The 12,580-nt window shown below is 42.5% G+C and overlaps 1 protein-coding gene across 1 annotated transcript in view; it reads right to left on the reverse strand.

Annotated features, from left to right (window-relative positions):
- The window catches only part of LOC136559720 (protocadherin-15-like), a 767,555-nt gene that overhangs the window by 97,182 nt on the left and 657,793 nt on the right, over window positions 1–12,580 (reverse strand). The window contains exon 33 of the mRNA XM_066555080.1: window positions 11,918–12,046. Coding sequence (XP_066411177.1) covers window positions 11,918–12,046 — 129 coding nt within the window. The remainder of the gene's footprint in view (window positions 1–11,917; window positions 12,047–12,580) is intronic.

Consider the following 12,580-nt stretch of genomic DNA (forward strand, 5'->3'; position numbering starts at 1 on the left):
AGATTTTTGATAGGACAAGAGGACACAGCCTGAAGTTGTGCCAGGGGAGGCTCAGCTTGGACAGCAGCAGCAATTTCTGCATGCAAAGGGTGCTCAGGCCTTGGCAGGGGCTGCCCAGGGAGCTTTGCAGTGCCCAGCCCTGCAGGTGTCCCAGCAAGGGCTGGAGGTGGCACTCAGTGCTCTGGGCTGGGGACAGGCACAGGCTGGACTCAATCCTGGAAGTTTTCCTATCCTAAATAATTCTGGGATTCTATCTTATAATTCTCTGAACTTCAACAGAGGATGAATTTCATGCTTGTGAAGCCAAGCCCTCAGATAATTTTAAGGCTGAAGGACCTTCAGGACTGGGTGGTGTCTGAGAGGAATTTTTATTTAACACTGAAGCAGTGTTTCATTGCTGCCCAAATCCTTATGGAATATGAATTTAGATGAAGGATGGATGCAGACAGACAGAAGGGACACGTGAGTTAGAAATTTTCTTTCCACTTAACACATTTGTCACACTCAGTGATATTTTCATTGCTACTCTCTGGAGAACTACTTAAATTTCTGTTTTGCTCCTCTTCCTGTTCTTCAAACCCAAACATTATCACATTTCATCCTTATTCTTCTGTGCTCACAACAGGCCGATGATTGCCACAGAAAACCACCTCGATTTCTTTAGTTGGCATCTTTGTTCTCACACACTGAAGCAAGCCTCAGATTTCAGTGTCAGCCAAATAATTCTTGTTATCACATAATTATAGGGATGGACAAAATTAATAGGTTTCATAGAGCTCTCAGCATGAAATGCTGACCTGTTATTTTGCATCCTCTTAATTAAATTAGGGTGTGATGAACAAGGTTATGTAAATTATACAAAGGGCACTCTGCCCTACTCTATTCTCATTTATTTGCCTTTATGAATGACATCTGTGAAGATCATAAGAGATTTTCACATTTTGTTTTCAGAACAGTTGCCTGGAATGCTTAATTCTGGTGATGGTGTTCATTGTAAGGCTTGGTAATGAAACCATTTATCTTGCTAGAAATCAATTAAAAGTTAATTAAAATTGCTAATAAGGAAAACAATCACTGTGTTTCTTCCCTGCATCGTGCCCATGTGCTAAGGAGGGTTTGCTACAACTTCATTCTGACTGGTCCATTGGTATAGAGCATCCTTCTAATCCACATCTGCCAGCTGGATTTGCTTAATTTTCAATCAATTCCATTTCCTCTGTAGAAATAACAGATCTAAAAAAACCCAACCAAACAAACAAACCAAAAAGCCCCAGAGGAATCTCCAAGAGTAATCTGAAATACGCCTATAATTGGAAACAGTGACAAAAAATTCTCATGAGGCAACAGTTTTGCATCAGGTTAGTTTGGAAGCATGTTTTAGAATAGATAAACTTCTTGTTTAGGAAAGGAAATTAAAATTACTTTCAAATACATGGCAGGCTTTGCAACTGGGTTCCATAAAACATGACTGTGAATGCTGTGAACTCATTTGTGGACATCCTTAGGCAGAAACACCTTGGCCATGTTCTGCAGGACTGATTTGGCTCACAGAATTCCAGAATGATTGAGGCTGGAAAATCCCTGCCAGCCCATGGAGTGCCAGCTGTGCCCAGTGCCCACCTTGTGCCCAGCCCAGAGCACTGAGTGCCACCTCCAGCCCTTGCTGGGACACCTGCAGGGCTGGGCACTGCAAAGCTCCCTGGGCAGCCCCTGCCAAGGCCTGAGCACCCTTTGCATGCAGAAATGGATAATTCAATACAATCCAATTATCTAACTGGGATTATACCACCAAAACACTGGTGAAGAATTAACATTTTTATCACTCTAAACTTGAAAAGAGATTATGTTCTCTCTATGGATAAGAAAGAAAAAGAGTTTAATCTGTTTCCTAAAAGAATCCTGTCTCAAGGGTGCACAGCTGTTCCCACATGGAAATAATTTCCCAGAGCCTGTCAGAGCCTGTGGGAAGCAGCTCCTTGGACAAGGACTTCGTGTTGGTGAGGACACTCTCTGTCCCTCTTTTAGTCATCACTTTGTACCAAAATGGACAACTTTAACCCCAATTTCATCCCCAGATCTGTCACCAACAGGTACAAGAATTTCCAGGAAGTGAGGAGATGTGGAAAATGGGGAGCTTTCAGGAAGTTTTGCTTCAAAAAACCAGCCCTGGTTGAATTTATCCAGACCCTGACAACATGAACCAGTAACATCCCAATAAATTTAATCCCATTTGGTCATTACCAACACTGGGCTGAATTCTCTAAGTGAACAGGTACAGAAGTGGGGGGAAGCCAGGAAACAGTTCATTCCCATATCACCTGAACCCTAAAGAAAGTCCCAAAGCCAAGGAGAAAATAGGAGGACTACAAAGAGGCAAGAACAGATTCCTGTGCTCACTAAAGGCTTTCCACCACAACTCATCCCCAGTGATCTGCACAAAAATATGGTGAGAGACCTGAAGTTTTGGTAGGTAAAGGGCCACCAGATGACAGCAGACCCTAAAAGGAGCTGCAGATGTATTCACAGGCAGAAGACTGCACAGCCTTACAGAGGTTGCTCCTACCTGACACGAGGCAGCAGAAGCAGCAGCTGTGATTGCTGGAGGCAACACAATCCTCAAAGGCCACTGGGGACACAGGCACCACAGAAACTGAGACCAAAAATCCCAAACCAGAATAAAAAAACCCCAAACAACAGGAGAGAACTAACAAAAAGAGATAAATTACAAAAGGAATAGAAGAGATTCCAAGACAGGGCCATTAGTGTCATTGCATCTCAAATGCTGGCCCATTTCTGCCTTGTCCATCTCACTGAATCATAGAATCCCAGACTGATTTGGGTTGGAAGGACCTTAAATCCCATCCATTCCCACCCCCTGCCATGGCAGGGACATCTTCCACTGTCCCAGGATGCCCAAAGCTCCAAAGTCTAGCCTGGCCTTGGGCACTGCCAGGGATGCAGGGGCAGCCCCAGCTGCTCTGGGCACCCTGTGCCAGGGCCTGCCCACCCTGCCAGGGAACAATTCCTCATTCCCAATATCCCACCCAGCCCTGCCCTCTGTCAATCTGAACCCATTCCCTGTGTCCTGTCCCTCCAGTCCCTGTTGCAGGGTCCCTCTCCAGCTCCCCTGTGTCCCTTCAGGCCCTGGAAGGAGCTGTGAGGTCTCCCCACACCCTTCCCTTCTCCAGGCTGAGCATTCCCAGCTCTCCCAGCCTGGCTCCACAGGGGAGCTGCTCCAGACCCCCTCAGCAACTCCATGGCCTCCTCTGGACCTGCTCCAGCAGCTCCATGCCCTCCTTATGCTGGAGGCACCAGCGCTGTGCACAGAATTGCAGGTGGGGCCTCACCTGAGGAGAAGAGAGGGGGAGCATCCCCTCCCTCCACACTGTGGGATCAGCCCGGGACACTTCTCCTGCTGTTTATCCAGAATCAGGAAAAATGTGTCCATGCAAAGAGACAGAGCAAGTACTGCTGATATTCTGGTGACTGCTCAGATCTCCAGGAGGACTCTTATTTCCATCTCTAATTCATGAAGTACTGCATGACAAAACAAACATGGAAACCTAGGAGTATGAATGGCTCACTACTTTATTTTCCAGAAAATCCATCCCACATTTATTAGAGATGCCAGCACCTACAAGGTGACAGACTTTACCTGATGTGGTAAATTCAGATTTGTATTACCAGCTCTGCTTCCACATCACCAGCAAACCCTCAGGAATATAAACCAACAGTGTTCCAGAGTAACAAATCCTCTCCCTCCATCTCAAACAGCAGGAAAACACAGTCCTGGGAGATGGGAATGACTAAGACACCTCTGAAGGACCATTAACTCTGAAATATAATGACAAGGGCTTGAATGTCAACAATATTCATTATATCATTATCATCCTTTGCAAAAAACCCCTCCTATTGTACCCTCAACTCTTGCTTATGATGGTGACAGGATTTAGGCAGGTTAATTGAGGATTTGTGCCGGAAATTTTGGAGCTGGAAAACAGCAAAACAAGGTTACTACTCCAAAGGTGACTACTCCAAATCAGAGACAAGCATGGTGGGTATCTGTAGGAATGAGCTTTTTGTTGACAGAGTGACAAAACTAACTTCTGTCTTTTTAAAAAGGAAATAAGCTCAGAAGTTTATTCTTTGATTAGGTGAAAAAGGCATTTCATAGGCTTGGGGAACTTCACTTCAAATTTAAGAACAGCTAATTGGACAGGAGCCAAAAAGTTCTCATTGAGCAATTCACTATTTCTGGTATCCCCCTTTCCTGAAGGCTGAAACATTTCTTAGGGACCACTCTGCCACAAAACCAGCTTCCTTCAGTTGAAATTTCCCTTCTTCAGGGGCAAAAGTTCCCCACAATCCCTACCCAAGCCAATCAAACTCCTGATTTTGGACAGCTCCCCCGGTATTCCACAGCTCAAGGCAGGAATTGTGCTGGAGGATCCAAGTGATGCTGTTGGTGAGAATTATAGCTCGTGGCAGATAACATGATTCTTTTATACTAGGGGTTTAATAGGTTTATTATTGAGGGTTTAATGGGTTTATTGCTCTGGGTTGGAAGTATTCCCAAGCCCCTCATTTGTGTTAAACAGCAAATCAAGTGTGGGTGGGAGTGTTAGATTGGATTTTGGACTTGTTTTGCAGGGAGATTACAGTTTGTGCCCACAGGACAAAATTAACATCTCCCAGATGCAGTCAGAGGCCACAGATATCTGAAATGTGCCTGACCTCTTTGTCATAAACCAAATATCTGTGAGTATTTTAAGGAGGGAACATCAGTCATCCATAAAAGTTTGGACTTTCCTTCTTTCCTAAAGTTCAGAAAGGCTTTTTCCTCTCTTTTGCTGCTTCTTGCCAGCTTTTACACAGCCTTTCACTTTTTAAATTTTCTTAGATGGATGGAGCAGCTCTTCTGGGAGGAAAGGTTGGGCAAAACTGGGATTATTCAGCCTGGATAGGAGAAGCTCTGGGGTGACCAAATTGTGGCCTTCCAGGGCCTAAAGGGGCTCCAGGAAACATGGAGAGGGACTGGGGCAAGGGATGGAGTGCCAGCACACAGGGAATGGCTTCCCAGTGCCAGAGGGCAGGGCTGGATGGGATATTGGGAATGAGGAATTGTTCCCTGTGAGGGTGGGCAGGCCCTGGCACAGGGTGCCCAGAGCAGCTGGGGCTGCCCCTGGATCCCTGGCAGTGCCCAAGGCCAGGCTGGAGCAGCCTGGGACAGTGGAAGGTGTCCCTGCCATGGCAGGGGGTGGGAATGGATGGGCTTTAATGTCCCTTCCCATGCAAACCAATCTTTGATTTTGGCTGTCTTGCTATTTCAAGGCAAATTCTGCTTCTTTGTGACCCAAGTGCACACATATCCTTTGGAAAAACCTTGCAAGTTTTGTGGATATCCTCCAGGAACTTCATCATCCTACTGAATTCCCAGGTCATGGCAGCTTATCCTTCACTCCACTCAGAGTAGGATAAAGGAAAAACCCTGTAAATTTTCAAATACTGGCATAATTTTCAAACACTGTCCTATTTTTAGGCATTCCACAAGCCAGAAGAACCCTGGGTGATTACTTCCATGGTCTCTGCCAATTCCAGAGTACCTGGAGGGTTAATTCCAAAACCAATTAAATGTGCTTCCAAACGAAACTGCACATTAAAAGCAGTTAAACCCTAAGAGCAAATATAAATGAAAAGAAATGAAAATCCAAAAGCTCATGGCTGCAAACCTATCACTGGATGGGCTGGTGAACCCCCTACATGAGTTAATCACATTTTAATGCTTCATAGCTTCAACCAGCCAAGATTTCTTCAGGCTGGCACACAACAAAATCCTAACCTTGGAGACCAGGTTGTCCTTAAAGGATGATTAAAAATTTGGGGGTTTGATGAGTGTGTTCTTTGGCAATGATACCATCAAGAGATTAAACCAATGCATTTGCACACTAGAAAAAACCAAAACACCAAAAAGCCCTCCCAAAACAAAAACTTTCTAAATCACAGATGGAAAATACTGTTTAAACTCTGCACATTTAGCTGGGCTCCCAAATATTTATCTGAAGTTATTGTTTGGAATTTCTCTTGACTTTGAGTTGGAAGCAACTTTAAAGCCCATCCAGTGGCACCCCTGCCATGGACAGGGACACCTTCCACTGTCCCAGGCTGCTCCAAGCCCCATCCAACCTAGCCTTGGACACTTCCAGGGATAGGAATCAGGCATCAAAATCCTAAAAGGGCATGAACCAGAAACATGAAATCACTGATTCAGAAGATTTTGTTTGGTGTCAAGCCGAAAGAGATAACAGGGCTTAAAGGCGTCCCAAAATGTAAAGTGTCAGCAGACAAAACCAAGAATTCCTTTCATGGAAAATCCTTGGACTCTCAACAATCAACTGCCATGAACATGCTGATAACCAATATCAATATTCCCACTGCACTAAAGCACAAATATTATCTGGAGGGCAAAGATGCAGATGAATGCACAAATATAATAAATTTTGGGAACAGGGAAAACAAGAGCACAGCTTTTGAAATCCCTTTTGCTTTAAGAGGCCACGTTATGGGTGGCAAGGAGCTTTCTTAACCTCTTTGAGCTGTGCCCAAGCTGACCTAAGTTCAAGGAACAGTGGAAAAAGATGAGCAACTGTGGCTGCAGCCACTGCTGCCAAATATCCTCCAGGAATTCCCTGGTGCCAGCAGGAAGAGGTAATTTTGTCCAGCACTGATGCTCTAGAATGGAAATAAGCAGCCCAAATCTATAACCCTACCTCTTTCTCCTGATGCCACAGCTTTGGACTTGAGACATCAATCTTGTAAAGGGAATTTGCCTGTTAACAAACATGAAAATCCAGCTAGAAGCACATGAAATTCTTTTGTGACCAGCATCTCCATGAGGATTTTGAGAGAGACAGTGCTGAAAGCCTTATCAAAGTCCTTTTTATCCTCCCTGGGGACAAATTCCTTAATAAACTGAAGGAAATTATACCACCAAGGTTCCCTCCCAATGATCTTGTGATCATCTGACCACTTATAAGAAATGAAGTCTGAACTTTCTCTGCTTGGAGTTCACCTGCCACATTCTGATTCTCTGATTTTGGGGTCAGATTTGCTTTTTTATGGATTCTGACTCAAATCCCAGCTGCTCCTGTTGGTTTAACATCTATGAGATGAATTCAAACTGCATTGTTAGCCACTGGGTCACGCAGTGAGCAGGGGTCCTGGACTCACTCTGGGTATTTGAGATTTACTTCAGAGCCTGTGATTTTACTCTTCCCCAAAGGCTTAGGTCCTTTTCTTTCTGTATTGTCCTCTCCTGCCATTAAATCCCCTTTTTTCCTGGATTTTTCCTATCTCTTCCACCTCTAATTTTAATTCCTTTTCCTCCTGGATTGTCCTCTCCTACCAGTAAATCTCCCTTTTTTCCTGGTCTTCTCCTTTTTCCTCCACCTCCAATTTTCCTTGAAGTTGCTTTGAAGTCCAGGAAATTTGGGAATTTAATTTCAGGAGCCTGTACCTTAAACACAAACAAAGTGCAATCTGCAGTGCAGGTTTTGGGAAATCACACCCTTCACACCAAAAACAAAGCAGTGGGGATTTAGGAAAACTCAGATTCCTTTCTAGACTTTTCCACAAGATACTGTAATGTAATAAAATCATAGAATCACAGATGCTTTGGGATGGAAAGGACCTTAAAGCTCATCTCATCCCAACCATTCCATGTGCATGGGCAATAATTCCTCACCAGCATTTTAAGGAGTATTTTCTGCTTGTAGAAACACAGGAGGAGCTGCTTGTGGGAGATCTCCAGAGGTCATTTAGTCCAACACAACAAGATTTACCCAACAGCCATGAAATTTAAATTGGGCTTTAGATCCAGGGTTTATCACCTTATGAATTTATTAAATAAAAACAGGAGCACGTAGGAATTCACTGATACTCATGGACAGAAAGCTTTGTTGGGGAATAATTACATTTCATCAGCATTCAGGAGGGCTGGTACAGTACAACCAAATAAATTCCCCCAAATGTTCCCATTTTTTCCAGGAGGAAGAAGAGGTCCAGCCTAAAAATCAACTTTCTTAAGGCATTTCTTTTGTAACTTAAAACCAAGCAGGTGATAGAGGCATCACACACCCTGCAAACTGCTCTCATTACTGGAATTAATTTATCCTGTTTCCATTTTAGGGACCATCCAAGGGCCAGTGATACTTGAGCACATAATTCTTTATCCCCATTTCCCATCTCACTTCCATCCCTGTTGCTCTCTGTCCTTGATAGCAACACATTCATGCTGGAGTTTTCACACAGTGCTGATCAATGACACCAAAATATCCAACAACAAGTGAATTATGGGCTTGGGTGAAAGAATCTGGATATAAATAAAACCCCAAATGAATAAAAACTTCTGTCAAGGGATGCCTTTGCTCTCCAGGGCCCTATCAGCTCAACAGTTTTTTATTTAACCCCAGGCTGCTTTTTTAGAGTCTGCAACCAAACTGCTGGGGACTGTCTCCCCCTGCCCAAGGCAGTGAACATGCCTGCAGATCAATATATTGATCCCTTTCCCAAGTGTCATTCCATCTTTTCTGCCTCCCATGCCCCTGGGATTGATTAAAGTGCAGTGTACAATGCAGAACATCCTGATGCCCCATCTCCAGCTGGTTTAGACGGCAAGAAAGTGCCTGAATTTCACTGTGGAGTTTCCAGCTGGAGCTTTTTGGATTCCTGGGGGCCCTTTGTGGAGACTTCCACCCAGCAGCAGCTGTGCTCCTGCCTTGCTGGGGATCCCCAGGATCAGAGGGGAAGCAGCAGCAGGAGGGAATCCAACCCACCTCTGACTGCCCCAATTTAGAGAACACAGTGTGAAATAAAAGGATTGGAAACACATCTGCTCCACTGGCAGCATTATCCTCTCTGGCTTTTTGTTCTTTTCATCTTCAGGAGGCTCCTGGAGCGCCCACAGGCAGCACTCCTGTGCCAGTGCCTCCTGCAGCTCCAGCTGGCAGCAGAGCAGCTGGAGAGAGAGAGCACTCCCAAGGGTGGATGTTGCCTTCCTGCATGGAATAAATGCTCCAAACTGTGGCATTCACATTCTCTGAAAAAATCCCTTCACCCAGGATTTTTCTCCTGGGAAGCTGAGAAGCCTCAGAGAAAAGGAAAACAATTCTTATCTCATTTGCTTCTCCTGTGTTGTGCTCATGTGGAATGTGTTTGGAGATTGTTTACCCACAGGAGATTGTTTCATTGGATTCTGCTGTGAGTTGTTTTCACTCTTTGGCCAATCAGGGCCAAGCTGTGTCAGGACTCAGGAAAGAGTCTCAAGTTTTCATTATTATCTTTTTAGCATTCAGTAAATGTCTTTTCTGTATTCTTTAGTATAGATAGTATAGTATTCGTTTATATTATATAGTATAATAAAGTAATAAATTAGCCTTCTGAGAACATGGAGTCAAATACATCATTCCTACCTTGGTCAGGACATTCCCAGCAAATTCAATACCAAACCCTCCCTCTCCCTGCCCTCCTGCTACACCTCCTTAGGAAAGCACCCCAAATATTATCCCAGTCCTTATGGGAATGCATTTCAAAGTCCAGCTTTCCCACTGAAAACAAAGCAAAGCATGGAAATCTCTGGGCTGTGGCAGGTGTTATTCCTGGGGGTGTTCACATTGATTTATGCCCCAAACTGCTTAAAATCCCCATCCCTGCAAGTGTCCAGGGCCAGCCTGGACAGGGCTCAGAGCAAGCTGGGATGGTGGAAGGCTTCCCTGCCCATGGCAGGGCTGGAATGGGATGAGATTTAAGATCCCTCCCAACCCAAACCATTCTGACAATGGGCCCAGGCACCCAATCCTGATACCAAACCTCCTGAGTCAAAAATCCTGAGGGATCAAAGTGGTTGAGCACCTTTTCCATGTTCTTCCTCACCAGGTTCTCTGCTCCCATGAGCAGCAGGGACAGATCATGGGTTTTAAGGTAAAAATCTCTTGCTAATTTTTTATTTTTCCCCCAGGTAAAATGGGAAGGTGACATTCCAAAGGGAAAGGGACATCACAAAATCTGTCTTTTTATTTCAAATTCTCTGTATGACTGCTTGCTCTGGTGGATTTTAGGTTTCTGTTTGAAATGAGTAAAAATTTTTCTGAAAAGCAGCTTTGTTAATCAGTGGGCTAATTCTTGTTAGGGAAAACACACAGCACTATAAGTATTTCTTCTTTTACCAGGCTATTCCCACCTAAAATAGCCCTTTATGTACATTTTATCCACATTAAAGCTTCCATACAAAATTTATTCCCATTAACACCTCTCCCATACCCGCTGTGGTTTTATCTACAGTGAAGCACAACACACCAAAAGCTGTTTCAGTTTTTAAGGAATATCCTCAAACAACACAGCTACACCCAAACTCTCATCACCACTATTTCAATAACCTCACTGGAGCCAGAAAAAAAAAATCCAAATGCCCCAATTTCTCTTTTCTACACCCCAGAATGGCATTTCCAATGGATATCCCTACATCAATTTGCAGTTGTGAACATGAGAGAGGAGAAATACACCCAATATTTGGGCTATAAAGAAAAAGCTTTCTCCATCCAGGGATAAACAGGACAGGAAATGACAGAAGCACTTTCTGTCACTCCAAGTAGGAATAAACTATCCCAAGACCACAATAAATATTTTCATTTCCACACAACTTAGAAATTGCAGTCATTTAGAAGCCAGAGAGCTTCTTGTGGCAATTATTTGTTGTATTTTACAGTTCAGTCACAGCTAAAAATAGAGGCAGGCTCGTGTTTGAGAAGATGATTGAGCCTTGAGGGCCCCAGCAAAGCACAAAATGGATTTGAAGGATATTTGGGACTGATTTGAAATGTTCCACCTGTGCCTTTTAGGATGCAAAATGAAAAACAACCACACAGGAAAGCAATGACAAAAAGCAGAGCAATAATTTAACCATTTTTCAAAACTGACTTAATTGCACCAAGGGATCCAAACTTTGTCCAAGACCAGCTCTGATTTCCTATGAAATAAAATAAGGATTGGAAGGAACATGATTATTATGGGTATTTGGGTTCCCATGGTACCCAAAATGTCCTGATTTCTGAAGCTTCTACTTAAGGAGCTCCCATTTTCTTTTGATATGGTTGCTGCTGGGGAAAAAAAAAAAAGGTTCATTTTCCACCTAAATTCCTGAAAAATGCTTCCCAATTCCTCTTTTACCTACAGTTCCTGCTGGATCCAACCTTAGTGCAGCAGATATGAGACATTATATTCAACTTCTGGATTGAAAACCCCTCTAATTAATATTTTCTTCTTTCTCTTGAGTCAGGAGAAACAAACATTACAAAAAAAAAAAAAAAAGTGATGTTTTCTTCAAGAGACTAAATCCTCATCCAGAACACCCCCATGTGTTATAAAAATTTACAACTTCAAACCCTCAAATTTACATTATCCCCTATTTTTATGCCAGGTCAGCAATTATTTCACTCAAGAATTTAATTGATTTTCCCCTTAATGGCCTCAAAATTTCCTCTAGGTGTGACAATTTCCTACACCCGGGTGTCACTTGCTCAGCACGTTTGAATTCTATCTCAAAACAAATCATTTTTAAATGTGGCAACACTGTTTTGACCCTGTAAATCTGTTACCAGCAAGATTTACAGTGGAATTTCCCAAAAAAGCAAGCTTTTTAATGTGCTATTTTTAAGTGACAAAGTGTGTTCAATATTTAACACAGGGAAGAAAACAATTCCAATATTTTTAAACCCCCAAATGCGACTTTGTAGCCAGAAATGGAGAGTTTGCATTTCAGCTGAAGATATTTGGATGGGTTTTTGTCTGAGGCACAATTATTTTGTGCTCCTTCCTCATCATCTGCACAGCTTGGATAATAAAATACACAATTTTATTGACTTACCCTTACTTGACCAACAAAAGCATTGGCTTCCTCTTCCTGCACAGAGAGGTTTTTGGGGAGAAACATGTCAAAAACTGGTCCGTTGTCATTGACATCTGTCACCACTATATTGACAGTAGCAGTCGAAGTCTAGGCAGAAAAAGAACATTTTGAAGAAATTCTCTTTATTTTACAGCTTCCCAGGTGAGAACCCTGCTGTTACCTATTGGGCAGAATCACAGGTAAGCAGATAATCAATTTTTTAAACATGTTTTTGTGAAAAGAGAAGTGTTTCAAGTGTTTATTTTGAATTTTTGGAAGACAAAACAAGCCCCAGACTGACTCATATATTAGAGATGCATGAAAACTATTATTATTATTATATATTTTATATATAATATATAAATATTATATAAAATATATAAATATTATAATTATATAATATGCTATAATATAAATATTATAAATATATATTGTTATATTAATACTATATATATATTATTATATATATATAATATATTAGAGATGCATGAAAATCAGTTATCTTTTAGTTTTTATACAGTACTTTAACAATTTAAGGAGTATTTGTTGTGAGTAGAGGGAAAAATCTGGAAATACCAAAATTTGCCAGAATGTGAAAAGAAAATTAGTTATTTATCAACCAAAACACACCACAGTGATGAT

Source organism: Molothrus aeneus, chromosome 8, assembly GCF_037042795.1.
Source record: "Molothrus aeneus isolate 106 chromosome 8, BPBGC_Maene_1.0, whole genome shotgun sequence".
In the NCBI taxonomy this organism is placed as follows: Eukaryota; Metazoa; Chordata; class Aves; order Passeriformes; family Icteridae; genus Molothrus; species Molothrus aeneus.